Raw genomic sequence first — 23,203 nt, forward strand, 5'->3', positions numbered from 1 at the left:
GGCTGTCTCGGGCCCGTTCGGCGATTGGTGCCAAACGCACCGAGCCGCGAGCGTGAATAGCAGCCTTTCCGAGGGGAAATTTGGATCAGAAATTCTTCACGCCCACTTCTCCTCCGTCCAATTGGTGAGTGCGGGGCGGTTTGGCCCCGCCTCCAAGCGTGTGTATGTGAAGTCCGTATATGCTAATTTTAGGATCAGGAGAGGTTCACGCCCATTTTTGGCTGAGCAATGGCTGACCCGGGGGGGGGGGGCGTGGCCCCGCCTCCAATCGCGTTCTGATCCTAAAATTTGCATATTGGCTGCGCCTGCCGCCTATAAAAAGGCGAGCGCAAAGCGAATTGAGGAGAGTTGGGTTGTGGAGTTGTTTGAAGAGTGTCGTCGAGAGGTTGATCTTGGGGACAAGGAGCGTTGCATTGGCGGAGTTGAGGGGAGTGAACGCGGTGGAACTGCAAGCAAGGGAGCTCGGGTCCGAGGCAAGAAGGACGGCGGTCGGCGACGAGGTTGCGGTGTGGGGGATCGCTCATCTCGTCGCGGGACCCAAGCCAGCCAGCCACTCCCCTCCCCCAGGGCATCAACAATTCCCCCTTTCCCCCGTGCTGAGATAGTGCAAAAGGGGGCCCCGTTCCCACCCCACCCCAAACGTCGTGCCAACGAAACCCGCCAAGGGGCATGGAGTCGGGCCACAGCGGCCCGGCCACATTTGCGGCTTGCCCGCCAAGGCGTCACGAGGACGCGGGTAAGACCTCCCCGGTCTTGCCGCTCCTCCAGGTCACGCGCACATTTGGCCTACGGGCCTGTCTGCCACCTTGTCTGTGAGGGTGGCTTCTTTCCTTTGCTTTTGTGTAAATGTGTGTTGGTGCCATCTGTAACGTAAAACTGTATAAGTGTTGCCGTGTGTGCGCGTAGTCGGTTTTTAACTCTTACATTTGCTTAATGTGCATTTTGATTCTGTATGGCTGTATATACATGCTTTCCGTGTGCCGCGTAATAAAGTGATTGCATGTTGAACTGTGCTCGTTTCGCTTCATCTCCTTCCTTTTAATTGACTCTCCATCCTGCTTCACGTAAAGGGTTCGTAGTGGGTGCAACATCCTGGTAATTGATCTGAACCGTCCAGGTCGATGATAACACCGCTCGGTTATCCCGATAGTACGGAACGGGCCGCCCAAGCGGCTCGTGTCCGGAGTCGACCTGTGGCGAGGTACGATCGCCCGGTTTACCATCCGCGTGGGTAATTAGGTAGGTCGAGTTTGGCGAACAACCCCATCCTACGCGGGTGGCCGATTGGCACGATTGTGGTGAGGTCGAAAGGCCCACCCATGACTAGCTCCCAGCATTGGTCCGAGAGGGTCACGACAGAATTGTCCGTCCGGTGGGCGACGTGCCGCGATTCGAGTTACGTGGCCGTTCGCACGCCGGCGGGCGCGAATTCGCAACAATATATATATATATATATATATATATATATATATATATATATATATATATATATATATATATACATATACATATACATATACATATACATATACATATACATATACATATACATATATCGACCCACCCACATCTCTCACAAGTGAATGGAAGGAATAGCCAATCTGCTCTCATCAAATCAATTAAACCCAGATGGCTAAGATTATATAAATAATTGACACCTCCCATCCTCCTCTCGCCGAAGAAGCTGCATCAAGCAACCCAAGAAGGCCTGCACAAGGAAAGCGCTATTTTTTAATTTTTTTTGAGATATCCTGCTCACAGACAAACAAACAACACAGACCACAGACAGACAAACAAGGGTGAAAACATAACCTCCGTCCACCTTCTGTGCAAGAGGTAACCATATTATCAATCTTTTACACCCGTAATAAGATATGAAGTTTTTGTCTGTTTATTAGATGCAAATTTTTTACGAATAAATTTGCAATGAAATGTGGACTGTATGCTTGGGTCAGCCTTGCAGAGAGCACATAGTTTTCTCTTAGCTCTTATTACTGAGGTAGAAACTGACAGAAGAGATAGGAACAAGCATACAAGTGCTACAGACAAATAACAGACAAATAAGCAAGACAAAACACTGACAGACATACACCGGTAGTTGAAAAATTCCCCACCATTCTCCCCCTTCCAAAAAAAACCCCCAAAACAATGAAGGCATGGTCGTTCACCAGAAAAACTAGCTCTTAGTCCTTTTCAATGCAATTCCCAACTATTTTCCCAGCAGTGGGTCAGCTTCCTGATGGCCTTGGAAAATAATTCACGTGTTAGGTTCAGAAAGATTTTCAAAGGGGAGGAAATACTTTTTGACTACCCCTCTTATTTAATCTATTTCATAACTTTGATTCATTTCACTTGGTAAAGAGCAATGCAAAATGACAGGCAATTAAACAATGCAACGGATTCAAGATTAGCAGTCATGAAATAATATTAGAAGGTGACATGGGATAGTCGATTACATAATAATTATAGAGTATGTATGCACAAAAGGGTCGCGGGAACTTCCAAAGCTGCAACAATAAAAATGACAGGATGTAAAATAGGTTCTTGAAAATCATACCTGAAAGTGGGACATGCTGACACAATGAAAGGTGAACATCACCTGTGCCAGGTGGTAGATCTACGAGTAAGTAGTCCAAAGGACCCCAGCTAACCTACAAACCAGCGAGCACACACACACACACACACACACACACACACACACACACACACACACACACACACACACACACACACACACACACACACACACACACACACACACACACACACACACCATGTTGTTGCAAAGGAAAAAAAAAATCACAATAAATTAAGCTTATCATTGTCATTAATTTATTTTACAGTATTTTTGCAACTGCTGTTGATAGCATGTTGTGTCATGTGTTTCGTTTAACAAACCCTTCCAAATTGATTTTCAGTGGAAGTCTGCAATTGTCCACGGAAAAGGTAAATGGGGTCTATGGTGGAGGCATGTCGTACTGAGACTGGAAATCGGGGAATCTTCGCTCATCTGTGCAAGTAAACAGATGGCGATGAAGAGCAAGTGTTCCCAATAGAGGGAGTCACATGTGACATTTCTACAACTTGCAGCACTTGCACATGTGACCCGCCATACTCAAGATGGCAAAGCAGTGCAACACAATCGCAAAACAATTTCTCACCTCAATATTGGTTCCATTGTGTATATGTGAGACTTTGTATATCCTAAGGGGCCAACTTCGAAATTTCCACGACCCTCATCATCTCATACTGTACACATCACTATTATTAGCTTATCTGGAATTGGAATTCCAAATAAGGTATTGTCATCGTGCATCGTACCGTCCATCTGTCCATCTCCTATTTCGACTTCTCTGGCCAAACTGCTGAGCCGATCCGGCTGAATCTTGGCAGGGACGTTCCCCTCTTCGCTGGGAATGGGGATTGCAAAGCTTGCTCCAGTCATGTGACTTTAAGTAGGTCAAAATGCCCAACTTAGTCACAATTATTTGGAAAATCACGTAAATTCCTTCAAAACCAGACCCATCGGTCAGAATGCTACCAAACTTGGGTTGCAGCATTAGGCCAGGGCCCAGATAAGCTACAGGTACAGTGGTCCTATACTTTAATCCCAAATCCATTTCCTTCATCCCCAATTCCCCTCCAACTTCTTTAGCCTCCCTTTTCTTCCCGATCTGAGATATGAACAATTTTTTCCTCTTATGACTAGAAATGGAACATTCTCCTGATGGACAAATGTCAGCTTAACCACTTTCTTTAGGGACAGCTAAGCTGTACTTGTAGCCTCTCATTATAATAGTCTCCCAACACTTGGACATGTACAATCACAAATGACATAATTCCATTTTTTCATGGATGCTATTCATGTTGGTAGTTGTAGTAGTCCTGATATTTGTGCCTTTGTGATTCTTCATATAATGACAAAGCCATGAGGCAAGACTGAGAAAGTTTCTTGAAGTGCTGTGGAAGATCAGCATCACCACAAAGGCAATGCCTTTCGATCTTAAGAGAGAAATGCAATATGATGGCCAAAAGTATCGGTTGCTTTAACAAACTGAGCATCCAAAATTATTTTACATATTTGTATAAAACAAAAATGTCTTGATGAGAATAACAATTGCAAAGCTTCCTGACTGTCATTCTTGGACAGCTATATTTGTGCCCAAGGCATTGCAAACAATCTTGTTGTTTGAGTTCAGACAACTGTGTGCACACATTTACAGTTTTGTGAGATTATCTGAAGGCAGATTAATGGGTTATACAAGGATGTACAAGGAACGTCAATGCAGGATATTAGGCCCATCAAGCCTGCACAATCATGACAATATTGAAGTACAGTATCCCCATAGCTCCACTTCTTCGAGATACCTATCTAACTAAATTTTAAACTACTGTTTCTGTTGTCACTACCTGTTCAGGAAGACTATTCCATGCATTTACTACTCTGAATGAAAGACTCCTGCCTTGCTACCATACTAACTCTCCTCTTCTTTACTGTAGCCCAATCTATGAAAACATGACACTGTCCTGTGTCTGATCACTTCTCTGCTCTCAAGCATACCTCTAAGCTTGGTGTTGTCTGCAGATATGGAAAGCTTACTCTTAACCCCATTTGTTCAACTCTCCCAATCAGGTTGAACATTTCCTGAATGTGGTGTAGCTTTTGGCACTGGATTGAATCAATTTACTGCTTGAATCAGAAATGGCCATGCAACAATGTAAGGGGCAATTATCATCATAATCTTCAGCAAAATGCACTTTTGATGCTACATAGCTTCCGTGTTCGTGATGAACGCTTTTACGAAATGACACCTCTCATTGGACAATTGTGTAGAGTTGGGAATGAATATTAAAACTTTTGGTTAAAGTATTACTGTTTGCATAAATGGTACCCCCACCCCCCCCTCTCCCCCTATTGGGATTGTGCTGTGGCCTGAGATGGATGTGTTTGGTCTGATGTTGGTGTAGTGCAGGCATGATGGGCTGAGGGGCCTCCTCCTGCATCAAAGGTCCTTGTTATTCGGTTTGTGGCATGCATGTGGCGATTTGCATTGCCATTGAAGTACACAGTCCTGTTTGTTCGGTTTGTATAAATGTCAAATGTTGAATCTCATTATGTTTAGGATTGCCTCGTGGTTAGGCCAAAAGTGAATTCCTTAACCTCGTGGAATGTAGTCCCACCTGTACCATTCGTAATAGGCTATATAACATTTAGTAATACCATTTACAATATTTGCTCTGCGTTGTTCTTGGTTTTCCAAAGACATGGCTATTCCATGTGCCATAGTCTGTTCCATACATTCATGTTAGCACAGCGGTTTTCTCATTCAATGATCCCTAATCTGAGCCATTTTTGTGTTCAAAACAGGGATTTTTTTTTTCAAGGACATTGCTCTTCCATTCAGGTACCAAATAGCCAGCGGTTTGAATTTTAGTTAAATCCATCTCAATCGAGCTAATTATTTATATATTGTGTCCAAAGTCTAGAGTCATGGAAGAGCAGGAAGGTAACACGACTGAGGGAAGAAGGGTAACAAATAAAGTGCAAACCTAGGTGGATGTACCAATTATCACTGGAATGAATGTTGGAAGAAATAAGGAAAGAAGAGAGGGAAAAATTAACTTGTGAATAGAAAATCTGAGGGAGAGAAAGAGAGAGAAAAAGAAAGAAAGAGACAGAGAGACAGAGAGACAGAGAGAAAGAGAGAAAGAGAGAAAGAGAGAAAGAGAGAAAGAGAAGAAGAGAGAGAGAGAAGAAGAGAGAGAGGAATTCATATGGGTGGAAAACTTCAGAGGTAGAGGTGTAGGATGACATGAGATAGTAGTGTAATGCCACCTTGAGGGAAGAGTGGAATTGTATCACCTCAGCAATGCAGCTGCTCAAGCAGGAGAAAAGTAGAACAAAGGAATAGGGGTTAGCAGTGTTTGGATTTTGGGAGCTTAACAAGGAAGGGGTTGCTGAAAGAATGTGTGTATCCTGGAGGAGCCTTGGTGGGGGTAGAGGGGTGGTTGTGGGGTGGCGGTAGGTGGGTGAGGGTTGGGGGCCTGAAAAAGGAAGCAGACTAGAGAAGAGGCAGTGAAAAAAAAAATCAAAAAAGAGTGCATCAACTTGTCTGTGATGTGAGAGCCACAGACCTTGTGTTTCTGCCTCATCACAGGAGGTTCCAATAATGTTGACATGAGAGCTCAGTGACATTGTAGTTAGAGATTCTGCTCTGAGTCTGGCAGGTTGGCGGTTCATTTCTGATCCTGGCTGGGTCGTACCAAAGACTTAAAAATGTATGTGCTGTTTTCCAGTGAATGGCATCCATGGGGACAGCAACTTCTCCAGAAAAGTTCCCCACAGACTGTGGAGAGGAAAGCACCACCACCACCAGATGGTGCTGACAGAAGCAACTGTGTTCCAGGAAGTAACTTCCCCTATGGTCAATGGCTGTGTTTGTCTGTTGTCAAGTCCTATATTGTCTGCATGTTTGTGTGTAATTTGTGTGCTTGAAAGCTCTTCCATGAGCCTTAGAAACTGTAAAAATTTTTTATTTCAAACCTTTAAATTAAACACAATCCAAGTGAGAGAGGTGTGAAGCAGTGGGTGCCTGCCCATGTGGTTTAGCAGTGTACAAATAATCGCCAGACAAAGGCAGTGTAGGTCATGAGAAGTTCAGATTTACCAAGGAAGAAATTGGTGCAGTGAAGGCAATGAGTTCCTTCTGACTCATTTCGTGCAGTGAACAAAATTCACCACTTCAGATGGATTTACCGAATGCCCATACAACACATGACTCAACAGGGTTCTCAAAACTTCTCATGAGGTTTAGCCTTTAGGTACAAAGGAACGGAATGTATTGTCTGTTTTTTTTAACATGCCGATAGCTTGTCAAAATAAATATTTAATCATGCAGTACCTGCTTCAACATTTTTTCCAAAGCAGACATAACCATCAATCCTCGCCAAACCACAGGTTGGGAACCGCCAATTAAAAATCCCATGGACATACTGTGGAAATAGATTTAGCATTAATAAACTCCTCACTCGACATGAATCAATGCAAAAATAATGATCAAAAAAACAATGTGGTTATTCAGTACTTTACATACAATAAAATGCAAACAAAGTATTGACTACTCACCAGGCAATTCCATAATTAATAAGTGGTCTCAATAAATTATCTGAAAAAAAAAAGTACGAAATACATCATATTGCATTCATGGCCCAGGTCTTGAATCATAGACAATGACACAACCAAGATATGACAAAATGAAAACAAATATATACAGGGATATTGGGAGGACTTGTCGGTGGTTTCTTTTCCTCATTTGTCCCCAGAGATCATATAACACACTATAATTTGGTATTTTTTTAGCTCCGCCACCGGAGGTGGGCGAAGGTTATGTCTTCACCCCCGATTGTCTGTCTGTGAGCAGGATATCTCAAAATGTGGACAGATTCAGAGAAAACTTGGTGGACAAATTAATTCCATTTTGCTGAGTTATGACAAAACTTGGTGGATGAGTTGGATAGGTGACAAGAACAAGCCTATTCCATGTTTGGTTAAAGGGTAACCCAAACACAATTTTTTTTTACTGAAAACCATTGACAATCATTAATGAGGGTCTAATTTGAAGGAAAAAAAAATTGAAATTTTTTTGCCATTTGGGATTTTGTCGACAGTGTCGAAAAAAGCCCTAGAATGTCGATTTTGGATTTCGCCAGTGACGTCATACCCTGAAGCCACATTGATCCAAACGGTAGTTTAGATGGAGAAACAGTGCATGTTGAGCTTGGATTCAGATATTGATTCCACTGTCATTAGCATCTCTAAAGGTTCTCTGTATGTTGAAAGTTATCAGTGGGATTTTGAAGAAACGATTGGAAACAAAATTAGTGATGGAAACGCTTTCAGGGGAATTGTGGCACCAAATAGTTTTCAGCCTTGTGTGAGCGATTCAGAGGAAGAAGGGATAAGTGTTCATGAAGATAAAAACGCTGGTCACAAGTTCACTTCAGCTCGGTAGGGTTTAATTTTCCATCCAATTATCGGTTTATAAGGAAGAGATTTTTGTATTAATTGATAAATCGGTTTATATATTACTTGAGCAGAAATACCCATCATCGCCCAGGCACACTTGGACAACATGGAGAAAATGGGCAACGAATGATTTGTCCCACTGTCGTAGACTGACAAGGTGTCTTGTATCTTATGGGATCGTGCTGCCTCACACTTTCACCAGACACAATTTGTGTCATTACCGTGTCCCACCGTCAGGTCCGTGAGGTGTTGATGTGTCTCCCTGGTGGGAGGGGGAGGTTGATAGTGGATTGTGGAAGGGGGGAATGGGGGGGGCTACCCTGAAAGTATTGGCGTCCTAGGTCAAATCCTCTTTAAGGAGTAGATGATGATACATACATTCTTTCTCTCCAATATAAATAGACGGCGTTTCATTTGATTTGTAGAGATTTGTGTTTATGATGGATAATTATTTTCAGGTACTCGTGGAAACTGCTGGGCAATGGCAACAGGTGTTTGATTCACCACTCAAATCGCCTGTGTACATGTATTGGTAGCTGAGTAGAGATAGTTTCAACCGACTTAACAGCTGTTTCTTCTGCTTAATCATGGGGATGGCATCCTCTCTCAAATGTGGCAGATAACCACAAGATATTGTTGCGGATTTGGAAAATTATCGCACTCAACATCCAGGTTCCTATAGCTTAGTTATATCGGTAAGTATGTGTTTTTAGATGGCTCCCGTCCCTTATCTAATGGGTAAATAAATGTTCATGCGCTGTGAAGTTATTTTAATAGTCAGGTTTTATTTTCGTTAATTTCTACCCCCACCCCCCCCCAATCAACGCCAGCAACACCTTCACCTCACTCTGACCGACGCCATTATCCCGATGCGTTCGATCACGTACGAGGGTGGAGTTCAAGGAGGAGCATCGCGGTGGCTCTCGGCCAATCGGGATGCATTGGGTGACGTGACCGTCGCTCGGCCAATCAGACTTCCCCGATTGTGAGGGGCGGTCCAGGTGATGTCACCACGCCACCTGGCGAATGGAAGGGCTTGCCGCCCGTTTTGGCCAATGAGAGCGACGGCGAGATATATGCGCGCCAAAACTGGCCAGTGACAGGGCGGTGAGGGATTCTGTGCACAAGGCAGTCCGGTGTGGAGAAGGGGGGAGGGCAGAGACACCCCCCCCCTCCGTGGGGGACGAGGGAATAAGAGCGCAGACAGCTGGTCTGAGGAGAGTGATGTTCCACAGTCCTTGTCGTCATCAGTCCTGGTCGCCAGTAGTCGTTGGTCAGTCGTGGTCAGTAGTCGTTGATCAGTCGTCATGAGTGGTCGCCGCCCTGGTCGTCGTCCTCCTCGTCCTCCTCCTCTGCATGATCACGAGCTTGGCAATCACCTCATCTCACCTCAGCTGGGTTCAGCTGCAATGGTCCGTCCTTCGGTGACCGGAGCTCCGGGAAGGAGTGGACGCCCAGCCGCGCGCTCGCGGCCAGGTAGCCAGCTCCCCTGATCTTCAGCCCGACTGTCCTCCGGGCTGGAGGTCCAATTAAAGACCATTTGGTCCGATTCTTTTGGGTGTGTGCATATGTGTGTTTGTGGCGCCAGTCAATAAGTAGTGAATTGTTTAAGTGCTTGTGCTGTATAAAATTGCAACTCTTAATATTCGGTTTAGCTCTGCCATTACGTGCTTCCCTCATTCCCCACCTATTGCATTATAAATAAACTCCCATTTGTTCAATGTTTCAGCTCGTTCGCGTCCATTCCTTCATTGACTGAGCGTGTAGCGTGCTGGGGAATTAGCAGGCCATGACTGTGGCCATTGTAACGGGACAATCAGGCCGCCGGAACTCGGTGATCAAACCGCTCGGGTCGCACACGGAATGAACACGCTAAGCAGCTCATTCCGAACGGGTGCCGTAAAGGGTGTGAAGACTCGGTAGATCACCACGTGGTCTCTAGGTATTTTGAAGATTTGGGAAATAACCCTGTACTACGTGGTAGAAATATTGACCCTTCACGGTCCAAAAAGGGACCCGTACTTTTCCGAAGAAGTACGATCTGAATTCCGGGCGATCGGTCAAGCCAACGCTACAGATCCATCTCGCGGTAGTGCTCGCGGCCAATGCCAGGACCTGCAACAATATAACCATCTCTGTTGCTTCATAACAGTTCTCTGTAACATTTTCCATGCACAAAAGCAAACAGTTTGTAGACCTGATCCACACTTGGGTATTTCGGACAAACCTCGTTCAATTTCTGGCAAACTTAGGGTGTTTCGGGCATTGGTGTAGCATGAAACCATCTCTGTTTGTATTACTATAAAAGCACCAGAGGCATCGACTTGGAATATTTGTGGAAAATCGAAAATTATTCACAGTTTGAGTAAATCATACCGCAATGTAACCTGTATACAGTTTGGTAGATCTGGAAATCGACTTCTGGGTGTGACATCACAGCTAATCTGAAGAAGATGATTTGGACATTTCATCACAAATTTACCTCCTTTATAATTCGGAAATCGGAAAACGACATCATATCTATTTTGTAGGGTATCAAAGGATAGATTAGCATTGAGATGGTCTTAGCATTTGGGTTTCCCTTTAAGGTGCGGATGCAGATCTGGCGTATCAGGGGGATACAAAATGTAAACTGTTCAGCCTGGTGGAGGTATGCGCTCCACCGAGTGCCTTTCGAGTTACTCTGTTATGTATCGACACACAACTCGCACAATGCAAGGGTCCTTCTTCCATCAAACCATACAGAGCAAGAAATCTGCCTCCACATTCCCACAGCATTGCCCTGAAACCTCAAGAACACATGATTATGAGGTCTTAGAGCTTATGATACGTCTACTAATGGATATTTAACATAAAGTGGGTAACAAGCACAACACGCTGCCGTTTTAAACATTAGAACACCAAAAAAAACCTTATTGCTTCACTCTTGCAGGCATTTATTGCAAGAATTTCACTTTATAGCTCATCGCATGGTCACCAAACAGATTATGGAAACAAAACATTAAGACCAAGGTAGGAGCAGAATGTGAAAATGCAGCTTCAAAGTCCCTCAAGATGTGTGCTTAAAGTTCACTGTGCTTTTCTAATGAGTAGTACATTTGTACACAAGGAAACATCACTTGCTATTAATTAATAATTAATAAGTGTCAAAATCCTGGGATAACACACACCAAAATTTTGATGAATAATAAGAAGAACCAGTAGTTTACCTTTTGTTACCTCTGGAGTTCCCGAAAGGTTCATCAACATTGGAATGGATGGGCCATGAATGTCTGCATCTAAAAGTCCCACAGATACCTTCTGCAAAGTATGTGAACAGTCTTTAATGGAATACCTGAAAATGGGAGGAACTCCCATTTACGACAACATGCGGAAAAACTCTGGCATGTCAAAATACAAACGCAAGCCATGTAATCTTAAATAAAATATAAAAAATAAATAAATAAGTGAATATTAAAAATCAATACATTTAATACAATATTCATAAAAATCATTAAACATCACAAAATAATAGTGTTGTTGTGGAAATGCCTTATAGAGGGGAACTTTACATAGTGAAGTGATAGTCATTACCAATATTGCATGTATAGAATAAGTGTGAGATCATTTTAATTGTGATATAAAATGTGTCATTTTATATTTAGAAAGATGCCGTATTCCTCCCCCCTATACATGTCTAAAATCGTCATCACTTTACATCCTTTTTAAGGTCCTTCCCTTTGCAATCTGTCTCAAATGTCCTTTTAAAAGATCTGACAGGCCATCAGACACCGAGTTTCAGCAGGAATGAGCAATGACGGGCGAATGAAGGGGCGGAGTCGGATTCATCCCACCCCAGACTGAGCTGCAGAGCCAACAGTGGCAGAGCGGGGAGGGGATAAATGCATCACACCTTGAGGTAGAGGCTGACGTCACAAAACAGTGTGTCATAGACGGCGTGAGGACAGATGCCAAAGGAGCTGTACAATCGGGGCAAACGGCAAAACTGCAGGTGAACACCATCGGGGTTTCCCCAAAGCGAGCCTTTACCACTGCAGCCAGACAGCCACACAGCAGGCCATGCCCACTCTCCCCCTCAGCCAGATCAGGTCTGCAGCCAGGGACTGTTGTTACCATGCCCGTGTTGCCACTTGGGACTCACTGTGTCCTGCCAGATGCAGTCACCTGTATTCAGTAGTGTGAATTATATTGTTACGGCTGTGGAAATTCGCATTACACCATAAAGGGCCCTCAGGTGAGATATCTTCAAAGGTACATGTGTAGTTAGCCCAAACCTGTTGTATAGATGGGCTTTATGCGATTCATCCGGGCGGCGACGCTTTGAGTTAGCCATTTTTTTTCTTTTCTGTCCTTATTTTGAACCAACCACGTCTCAACCGCCATCACACAACAACCACCTTAACCACCACAACAGCCATCGTCACCAACTACAACCAAGCTCCAACCCGCAGACAACAACCACAATGCCAACCCTCACCACAGAAGACCCTCCACCACCTTCGCCTTTACCTTCACGAATTCATCCCACATCATCGCTTCCACGGCCATTCCCGCACCACCTGTGAACACTGAACGTCGGGCTGTCTCGGGCCCGTTCGCCGATTGGTGCCGAACGCACCGAGCCGCGAGCGCGAATGGCAGCCTTTCCGAGGGGAAAATTCGGATCAGAAACGCTTAACGCCAACTTCTCCTCCGTCCAATTGGCGAGCACGGGGAGGCTTCGCCCCGCCTCCAAGCGTGTGTATGTGAAGTCCGTATATGCAAATTTTAGGATCAGGAGAGGTTCTCGCCCATTTTTGCCCGACCCGGGGGGGGGCGGCGTGGCCCCGCCCCCAATCGCGTTCTGATCCTAAAATTTGCATATTGGCTGCTCCTGCTGCCTATAATAAGGCAAGCGCAAGGCGAATTAAAAAGAGTTGGGTTTTGGAGTTGTTTGGAGAGTGTCGTCGGGAGAGTTGGGTTTTGGAGTTGTTTGGAGAGTGTCGTCGGGAGAGTTGGGTTTTGTAGTTGCTTGGAGAGTGTCGTCGAGAGGTTGCTCTTGGGGACAAGGAGAGTTGCATTGGCGGGGTTGAGGGGAGTGAGCGCGGTGGAACTGCAAGCAAGGGAGCTCGGGTCCGAGGCAAGAAGGACGACGGTCGGCGACGAGGTTGCGGTGTGGGGGATCGCTCGTCTCGTCGCGGGACCCAAGCCAGCCAGCAATTCCCCTCCCCCAGGGCATCAACAATTCCCCCTTTCCCCCGTGCTGAGATAGTGCAAAAGAAGGCCCCGTTTCCACCCTACCCAAACGTCGTGCCAATGAAACCCGCCAAGGGGCACGGAGTCGGGGCACAGCGGCGCGCGGCCACATTTGCGGCTTGCCCGCCAACGAGTCACGAGGATGCGGGTAAGACCTCCCCGGTCTCGCAGACCTGGCCGCTCCTCCAGGTCACGCGCACATTTGGCCTACGGGCCTGTCTGCCTCCTTGTCTATGAGGGTGGCTTCTTTGCTTTTGGGTAAATGTGTGTTGGTGCCGTCTGTGAAGTAAAACTGTATAAGTGTTGCCGTGTGTGCGCGTAGTCGGTTTTAACTGCTTTTCTTCTTGCATTTGCTTTTTGTGCATGGCTGTATATACATGCTTTCCGTGTGTCATGTAATAAAGTGCTTGCTTGTTGAACTGTGCCCGTTTCGCTTCGTCTTTTCTTTATTGACCCTCCATCTTGCATCACGTAAGGGGTTCGTAGTGGGTGCAACATCCCGGTAATTAATCTGAACCGTCCAGGTCGACGATAACACCGCTCGGTTATCCCGATAGCACGGAACGGGCAGCTGAAGCGGCTCGTGTCCGGAGTCGACCTGTGGCGAGGTACGATCGCCCGGTTTACCATCCGCGTGGGTACTTAGGAAGGTCGAGTTTGGCGAACAACCCTATCCTACGCGGGTGGCCGATTGGCACGATTGTGGTGAGGTCGAAAGGCCCACCCGTGACTAGCTCCCGGCGTTGTTCCGAGAGGGTCATGACCAAATTGTCCGTCCGGTGGGCGACGTGCCACGATTCGAGTTACGCGGCCGTTCGCACGCCGGCGGGCGCGAATTCGCAACAATATCTATTTTCTTTCTATGAAGGTGTGAATGAGCCCTTAAGGCAGAGTATACTTGAGGATCTCTGCTCATTCATTGGCCTGGAGTGCGAATGTGGGTAGAGGGTTCTTTTACTAATTACTCTTTGCTTCCTTGTGTGTTCCAACTGCGTGTTTAAATACACTATAAAAATCACTTGTTCTCTGGGTGATTTGAGTATCTTGTTTGCCAGTGAGTGAAACACTTTCATTAAAGGACAGATGTGTTTGGGTGATTAATGCCCAGGATAAGGTTGTGCCAGCATCCGGCTATTTCGCTCGGTTGCTAATTAGTGTGTATGACGACAGACGATCATTAGTGTGTACTGATCATCGATTCATTCAGTTGTTCCATTGGAGCTAGATATAATGGCAAACAGGCCCATGATCCAGCTTGAAATGCCAAAACAGTTGGCCAGCCGACCGCTTAGATGTGGTTCGTCAGGATTTGGACCGAGCAACTGGGCTAACCCGACGGCTGTAACTATGTTTGAAAATGAGGAAAAAAATTACCCCCGTGTGGGGGTGACAATCATCTCTATAATACCACAAGTTCTCAATGTTCAGTTCAGGTAACCGTTTCGATTGAAATAGTTCACAGAGATACACTAGGATAATACTACTAATGACATAATTAATAAATATGTATTGTTCATTTAGTACCCGGATTAACACATCAGAATCACCAGTGAGTGCAATACGTGGTTTTCCGGTCCTTCCACTCTCTGGGGACATTTCACTTCCGGTTGTAGAAAAAACGAAAAAATAGGCTTAACTCTCGGAGATTATGATAATACTGTAGATTATTCTTCACTGATTATAATGCAACTTTCAGAATGAAAATTGGTCAAGTATTTATAGAGATATTGAGGTTTGAAAAATCATTAGAGCGAGCAAATTCATTAATTATTCATTCCACAGAAGTTTCGTGACACTGCACAAAGTAACATGTCAGGTATGAAAAAACATTTTGTGTGCCAGATTCCATAATTATTAATTCATTAATTATGGAATGTACTCATTGATATATTAATCAGAAAGCCCGAAGCATGTAGCATAATTTATCACTTATCCACTCATCCGGGATCCGTGGCCTCGCCCCACAGCCTGCAGCCCTATGTCCGCCGGTGATTATGTTAGATATCGGCACGATCAAGAGGAGCCTGCAAATCATCCCTGCTGATGCACTGAATTGATGCAATCGTTCGGCCAGAATATTCGTTGTCAAGATGTTGCGTGATTAAATCACCAATACAGTCACTCAAATTTATACCGCCGACATACTTCTTAACAATCACCTTCGCCCTAGAAACCACAGTCAATCTGAACCACGCTGGCCACTGCTCAGACGCCATGACCGGACTACTGCGCAGTTCTACTACGCAGTTTGGTTAAAGATGACTTGGCATTTTGGCGCGCGCGAAATTATATTTTGAAAATAAATGCCGACGTTTACATTTCGGGTTTTGAAACTTTTGCACCTTCGGCGGAAAATGTATAAATATAAAAGGCTAAAATGTGTTTTATATTTATATTTCATTTCTCCTTCCTTCCTTCTTTGCGAATCGCATCGGCGTTTTTGGCCATCTTCCAGATCACATGACTATCAAACGGGAAGGAAATTCAAAAATCTGTCCAGAGAAATACAAGATAATATTTTTTACTATCATAATCAATAAACAGTTGCCGAATATCTTGTAAAATGGCAGACAAGATAGGTTTTGAAAATGGCGATTTATATAACTTATGTCACCTCGTCCCTGACCTTGAACCCGGACAAAAGTTATATCGTTGTGCAACACTCATCGACCTCAACCCACATACTAAGTTTCATCAAGACCGGAAAGAAAAATTGTTGACGGACGGACATTTGGTCCGGCTTTATTTAACGAGATGACCTAAAAATGGAAAACAAACAAATAAATAAATAATTGCATAAAAATAAACTAACCAACTCAAACAGGTGAGGCTTGAAAAACAGAAAATAAATAAATAAATAAATAAATAAGCAATCAAACTTGAAAATCAGAAAATTTCACGTAAAATACAATTGTTAATAACAAACAACCTGAAAACTTATAAAACTTACCGGGTCATTAGCTGCAATGGCTAAAGCCAAGTTTACTGCAAAGGAGATAAATTTGTCAATCGATTGCGATGGCTCTCATTTGATTGTGCACCGATTTCAACATGCACACAAAAATGCAATCGTACACGTCTCCATCACAAACACCATGAGCATCAGGTGATCATTTGTTCCAGACAGTACCGAGTGCCTACCAGCAGTGGTCGATTTCCCGACACCACCCTTTCCTGAAGCCACAGCCACAATGCGTTTCACTCCAGGCAGGGGTGCCTGCTTTGGCAGGCCTCTGCCCATGACCTTCTTCTGGTGGTCTTTCAATGTGCTGAAGTGCCTTGGCAACTGCAGAATGGCAAAAGGCATAACACAGTTCAGAGGTGCACAAGAGGTTGAAGTTAATTTTTCTCATTTGTAAAACTGAGTAAAGGCAAGATGGTTTGATTGGTCACACGAGCACCGACAAGCTGTCTGGTCCTGTATTTGTTCTTGGTTAAATTCAGAGAGGGGTGCTGCAACTCAGAATACAGTTATTCAAATGGAAAGATAAAATTGGCTATTCCATCTGCATTTATGTTCAGGCCGTTAAAGATTGCACGCTTTCTTTCATAACAAGTATCCCGTTGTGTATCAGGACCTCAGCAAAATTGTGTGCCTGCAGATCAAATCGGACATGAACATTCGTATTTAAAAACAAATAGAATAGAGATGTTAGAAGATTAGGGTAACAATAAGATAGGGGTAAACACAGAATATGAGTGAGTTGGCAGTTTGATGGACCAAGTAGTCTCCTTTGTCTGGGTTCCTAATGAGATGTCACGTCATCATGCCAGAACTACTTTTACTTTAATAGCCTCATTCCCACCTTATAAGGACAGCTGGGAAAAGCTTTTCATCACAAGTCTTTCAATGAACCAGCTGGCCAGGTCCAACAATTGATTGAAAGTGTCAGGAATTGTTCAGGACTGCGGAAATAACTCACCTACTCTTCACCAAAAACACCGTTGGGACCCTTAAGTCGGGCTACATCAAAATATATCAGTTGTTTGTATTGTTATAGATTTTTCAGAGTTATTATTACCTCCACCAACAAAGGTGAAAGAGGCTATGTTTTCACCCCTTTCTGTCTGTTGGTTTGTCGATCTAGTCGAAAAAAAAAAATTGGGATTTTTTTTTTTTCTACCCTTATTATCAGTATTTCCATCGATATGTTTGTCTGTCTGTCTGTGCTTGTCTGTATGTGTCTGTTGGGTCCAGTGCTCCATTAATACAATGGCGATTTCGATGAAACTTGGTTGGTAGGTTCATACCATGACCTGAGTGTGCAAATGAGAACCGTTGCTATGGACACCACCGTTGCCTAGCAACGGGACTTTGAAATGTTTGAAAAATCAAGAAAAAAATTATTTTTTCGAAAATCAAAAATTGGGCCACGTGCGACTGTGGGCAGTACATTCAGCCATATTGTCAAAAATTTCCAGCCGGATCCTATGAAAACTGTCGGAGAAGATAGACTTTGAATGAACCCTGGTCGAAAACAATAAAAAAACGAAGTTCGTTATATATCAGAGACTATGAGTCAGATATACATGAAACTGGTATGGTAGGTTCATGGTATGTCCTAGTTATGTGCGAGAAAGAACCGTTGCTCTGGACCCCTCCGTTGCCTAGCAACGGCCAAAAAACCTCTAAATGTGGGGGTATTTTAACAAAAAAAAACAATCTGCAGCATTAACCCTTGAAGCTAGAATCATGAATTTTCTTGTGCTTAATCCTCAGGTCATTCCCCATCGAACGGGCCCATCGTGTCAGGTTCTATTGGGTAGTCGACAACCCATGTCCGCCTACCAGCTTGTTTGCCTGTCTGTTTGTCTGTGGACAGATCCAGATGAAATTTTGTGGACAGGTTGGGTGTGTAATCAGGATGAACTGATTATATTTTGGTGAAAATACGAATCCCGATCCAACTACTAGAATTTTTAAAGTGATTCTTCACCATTGAGAGATAGGGCTAAACTGATATGTAGCATATCTCAAAAAGTTGTGGATGGATTCAGAGGAAGCTTGGTGGACAGGTTAGGAACGTGACGACGATGACTTGATTTGATTTTGGTGAAGATCTGAATCCGGATCTGGATACGAGAATTATTTGATTTTTTTGAGTGATTTTTCACCATTGATAGGGCCAAAAACGATTCAGTACTATGCAGCATGACATTTCAAAAATGTAATGGGCCTGATATGTTCACGTGAATGAGGCATTATGTGGTAGAGATATGCGCTCTGCCGAGTGCCCTTCTAATTGAATTTGTGGTTGTTTCGTGGTGGTTAGCTCTGAACTGAATTAATCAAGTGAACTTCCATAAGAATCATTCATTTGCATAAGACAGATAACACTGAACAACAAAATTTTTTTACTGGAGATGTGTAAAGTGATTTAGACTAATTTGGGTACGCTGATTTCAAAAATCATAACCGTTTTGCTGCATCACGTCAGGATTTTCAGTAACAGAAATATTCCCATTGCCTAGAAGTCAGGATTTCAATGAAATTTACAAAAATTCATTTATTCATTTATTTCATCATGAATGCTTCAAAATTATAGAAATTACAGAAAAACTCCACTAGAATGTAATTAAAAATGCTTTAGGCATTTGGCTTTGCGTTTGTGCTGCTCTGTGTCAGTTTCACGATGCAGGAACCAGCAGAAATCGCCCATCATGTTCGGGTTGTGCCGCCCTTGGTAACGCGTCTCCATGAGTGAAATCTCTTGGTGGAATCGCTCGCCGTGCTCGTCCGAGACTGCTCCCAAGTTGTCAGGGAAGAAGTTCAGGTGCTGGTGGAGGAAATGGATTTTCAGGGACATCCTGGAGCCAAGTTTCCTGAAGGACTCCAGCAGCTGCTGCACTATTTCTTCATAGTTGTCCGCGCGCTCGTTCCCCAAGAAGTTGTCCGTCACAGCTTTGAAGCTCCTCCACGCTGCCAGCTCTTTGGGGTTTAGAGTTGTCAGAAAAGTTTCGTCCTTCATAATCTGTCGGATTTGCGGTCCAACAAAGACACCAGCCTTGATCTTGGCCTCCGACAAGGTGTTGCCAAACTTTTCCTTGAGGTATAAAAACCCACGCCCATTCAGATCCATTGCCCGTACAAAACTTTTCATCAAGCCGAGCTTTATGTGGAGTGGTGGAAGGAAAACCTTGGCTGGGTCGACAAGGGCGACATGCTTCACGTTGTGTCGACCAGGTACATGCTCTTTTCGCTCTTCCCAATCTTTCTTCGTCCAGTGATTCTTGTCGTCTCTGCTATCCCAGAGACAAAGGAAGCACATGTATTTCGTGTAGCCTGACTGCAGCCCTAACAACAGCGCCACCACTTTCAAGTCTCCGCAGATGTGCCAGTTGAAGTCATTGTACTTGATGGAATCAAGCAGCTGCCGCATAGTCTCATAGGTCTCTGTCATGCCGAACGCGTGAGCCAGTGGGACTGATGGTTTCTCGTTGCCATTGTGGAGCAAAACAGCCTTCAAGCTGTTCTTCCCCGAGTCGATGAAGAGGCGCCAGTCTGCAGGATCGTGATCACACCCAAGTTCTTTCAACAGACCGTTGATGTCACTGCAGAATGTCATCGTGTCTTCCATCTCAAAGAACTCAGCCATGTCTCTGTGACGTGCTCTGAACAAGGATATCTTGGTGTTAGGTTCAAGTAGATTCCACTGCTGCAGCCTTGATCCAAGCAGCTCTGCCTTCGCCTTTGACAGCGAGAGATCTCTTACAAGATCATTTAAGTCTCCCTGGTTCAGAAGGTGTGATTCTTGAGTGTCGGGTTCAAAAGGTTCATCATCACCATCCTCTTCACCACTGCTTACAGCTATGTTCTGATCAGCTGGAGGTGTTGGAACGGGGTTCTCGTCATCATGAAGCACAGGTTTACGAGCAGAGACGCAGTCAGCGTACTTGATGTGACCTTTATTCTTCTTGTTGAAGCCGGCGATGCTTGTGCAGCAGAAATAACAATCATCATGATGATTCTGCGGCTCACGCCATATCATGGGCACCGCAAATGGCATGCTCGCGCGCTTGCCCACCAACCACCGAGTCAAGGTTGTGTGACAGCTTGTGCAGCAGATGTGTGGTGCCCAGCTCTGTTCTTGGTCCCACACCTTACACCCGAAGTAGTGAAAGTAGGCGGCCTTCATTTTCACTGCTCTAGATATACTTCGCTGTTGATCTTTTTTGGTATACCGACCACAGACATAACAGAAGTTGTCAGGATGATTGGTACAGGAACGCCTACTCATCTTTATCTGAAAGAAAGAAATATAACACAAGTTAACAACAATTGTACGAAATAGACATGTTGAAGACATATGTAAATTTCATTGAAATCCTGACTTCTAGGCAATGGGAATATTTCTGTTCCTGAAAATCCTGACGTGATACAGCAAAACGGTTCTGATTTTTGAAATCAGCGTACCCAAATTAGTCTTAATCACTTTACACATCTCCAGTAAAAAAAAAATTTTGAAATTTGTTGTTCAGTGTAATCCAATACATTACTGGGGAGATATAAGCTGGTGGTCAAGTCAAAATAAGAACAGAAATGTGAAGATAAGTAATAGTTTGAGAAGATTTCAGTATCAACAGGCCTTTAAATTACTTTTAAACATTTCTTATACATTTAGGACGTCGACTATATTTTTAGAGTTTTTATTTTCTTTCATGAACTATGTATTCGGTTCAGATTACAAAGGGACCAGAAATCCCTTGTGACAAACGTAAAAAAAAAAAAAAGAGGATGGTGAGGTGGTACAATGTGTCTCAGCGATGTATGGCATTCGAGTACTTAATTATTATGATTGCAAACAAGCATCCGATATGACCTCATCATTAACTACCAGGATAGCAACTATGTTATAAGCTTTAACCATATATTGGTGGGCTTGATCTGGTTGAAAATTAAATTTGCTGAGAAAGTGTCTATCTGGTTGCATAATGGGCTTGATTGCAAAACGTGTGTGTGTGTGTGTGTGTGTGTGTGTGTGTGTGTGTGTGTGTGTGTGTGTGTGTGTGTGTGTGTGTGTGTGTGTGTGTGTGTGTGTGTGTGTGTGTGTGTGTGTGTGTGTGTGTGTGTGTGTGTGTGTGTGTGTGTGTGTGTCTTCCCCATAACTCAAACTATAAAAAGAGAAATAGCATCCTGAAACTTTGCATGCAAACTAAGAAAACTGAAAAAGAAGTGCAAGAGAGAAAATTGGGTGTTTGGGTTAATTAAAACACCCCTTTTGAAGATAATTAACGGCCTTATTTAATGATATCCTTCATCAGGCAATCCTCGGCCATCTCGATCACTGGGATCTCAAGGCATTTCCTGGGGAACCTCGCTGGGGTCTGAAGTCGCCATGTTTTATGGCCTGCTCAACCATGCCTTGATTTGGAACAGACCGTGACTATTTCTTTGCGATAAAGTATATTTTTCACTTTCCTCACTCATATCGAATGCCTGTTCATCATAGCTATGAATCGTTGTGTACAATGCTTTTGTAAGTACTCTAAGTTTTCAAATTAGGAGCTTTGAGCAATTTCATGCATTAGAGGAGACGATTTTCCACGATCTACTCTCACGGACTAATTAAAGTACATCATCGAAATATTATTTCGGTTTTGAGGACCGGATATCGTCCGGACTAAATAATTGTCGAAATCTGTTGTGAAATCTGATAATTTAAAGAAATAACGAGTCTTATAAGGAAGCCGATATACATATTTACTTAAATCAACCAAGGCTATGTCCCTCTTCCTCCATACATACACAAGAAAATGTGTAATTTCTAATGCATTAAACAAATCTTTTTCGACTGTTTGGAGAATTTAATTGAGTAAATAAAAGTTATGAACGTGCCAATATTAACAAGCTTCATTGAGCTGTATGATTTAATGCATTCACTGCTAGACCTCACACCCTGTCACCAAGAGGGACTACCTATCCACAGCGTCTGCCAGATCTGTGTCTACATTTTCGGAGGTTTCGCGAGATGCTCTGCAAGGAATCAAAGCAAATCTGGTGAAAAGCGGACATTTTACAAAAAACTTAGAACGTTTGCGTGGACCCCGAACTGATGTACCACGCGACACGTCCACAGATGAGCAGGCAAAATGGTGGATTTTTTGCAATGTTTATTTCACAGGCGATTGAACTTTGCGATACTTCCAGTGTTGTTCTACATCAAGCATCAACTCTTTTGTGGATAAAGTCATTTTTTGAATGAATTCATTACATTTCATTATCTGCTGCATGCGCAGTGAAGACGGGCATTAGAGTTAAAGGTATCATTTATGGTATGCAGCGACAGCCCAGCCAGTCGGTGTTTATCAACCATTGAATTGGAGCGCAAGCATGAGTGCTTAAGCTACTTGCTGAGCACCCATTGTGGATAGCGTTACCTCACAACATCATTCTGAGCGAACCGTTCACTCTCTTCGGACGCTTTTGCCACGCCACATCATTCAGAGCGATTGGTTCATGCCCCGTCGCCCCGAGCGATTGGTTCGTGCCCCGTCGCCCCGAGCGATTGGTTCGTGCCCCGTCGCCCCGAGCGGGTGGTTCGTGCCCCGTCGCCCCGAGCGGGTGGTTCGTGCCCCGTCGCCCCGAGCGGGTGGTTCGTGCCCCGTCGCCCCGAGCGGGTGGTTCGTGCCCCGTCGCCCCGAGCGGGTGGTTCGTGCCCCGTCGCCCCGAGCGGGTGGTTCGTGCCCCGTCGCCCCGAGCGGGTGGTTCGTGCCCCGTCGCCCGAGCGGGTGGTTCGTGCCCCGTCGCCCCGAGCGGGTGGTTCGTGCCCCGTCGCCCCGAGCGGGTGGTTCGTGCCCCGTCGCCCCGAGCGGGTGGTTCGTGCCCCGTCGCCCCGAGCGGGGGGTTCGTGCCCCGTCGCCCCGAGCGGGTGGTTCGTGCCCCGTCGCCCCGAGCGGGTGGTTCGTGCCCCGCCGCCCCGAGCGGGTGGTTCGTGCCCCGTC

General features: G+C 44.6%; 1 protein-coding gene across 8 annotated transcripts in view; it reads right to left on the reverse strand.

Moving 5' to 3' along the window:
* Positions 1-23,203, reverse strand: part of NUBPL (NUBP iron-sulfur cluster assembly factor, mitochondrial) — an 84,440-nt gene that overhangs the window by 28,521 nt on the left and 32,716 nt on the right. For 7 of the 8 annotated variants that reach the window (XM_085895440.1, XM_085895423.1, XM_085895471.1 and 4 more), the window contains 6 exons: positions 16,403-16,547; positions 16,212-16,246; positions 11,236-11,326; positions 7,127-7,166; positions 6,903-6,993; positions 2,558-2,651 (listed from right to left, as the gene is read on the reverse strand). In XM_085895440.1, the coding sequence (XP_085751566.1) occupies positions 2,558-2,651; positions 6,903-6,993; positions 7,127-7,166; positions 11,236-11,326; positions 16,212-16,246; positions 16,403-16,547 (496 nt within the window). The remainder of the gene's footprint in view (positions 1-2,557; positions 2,652-6,902; positions 6,994-7,126; positions 7,167-11,235; positions 11,327-16,211; positions 16,247-16,402; positions 16,548-23,203) is intronic. The other variant, XM_085895431.1, reaches the window with a different exon arrangement.

Source organism: Eptatretus burgeri, chromosome 1 (assembly GCF_056783735.1).
Source record: "Eptatretus burgeri isolate ZD-2024b chromosome 1, Ebu_testis_v1, whole genome shotgun sequence".
NCBI classification, from domain to species: Eukaryota; Metazoa; Chordata; class Myxini; order Myxiniformes; family Myxinidae; genus Eptatretus; species Eptatretus burgeri.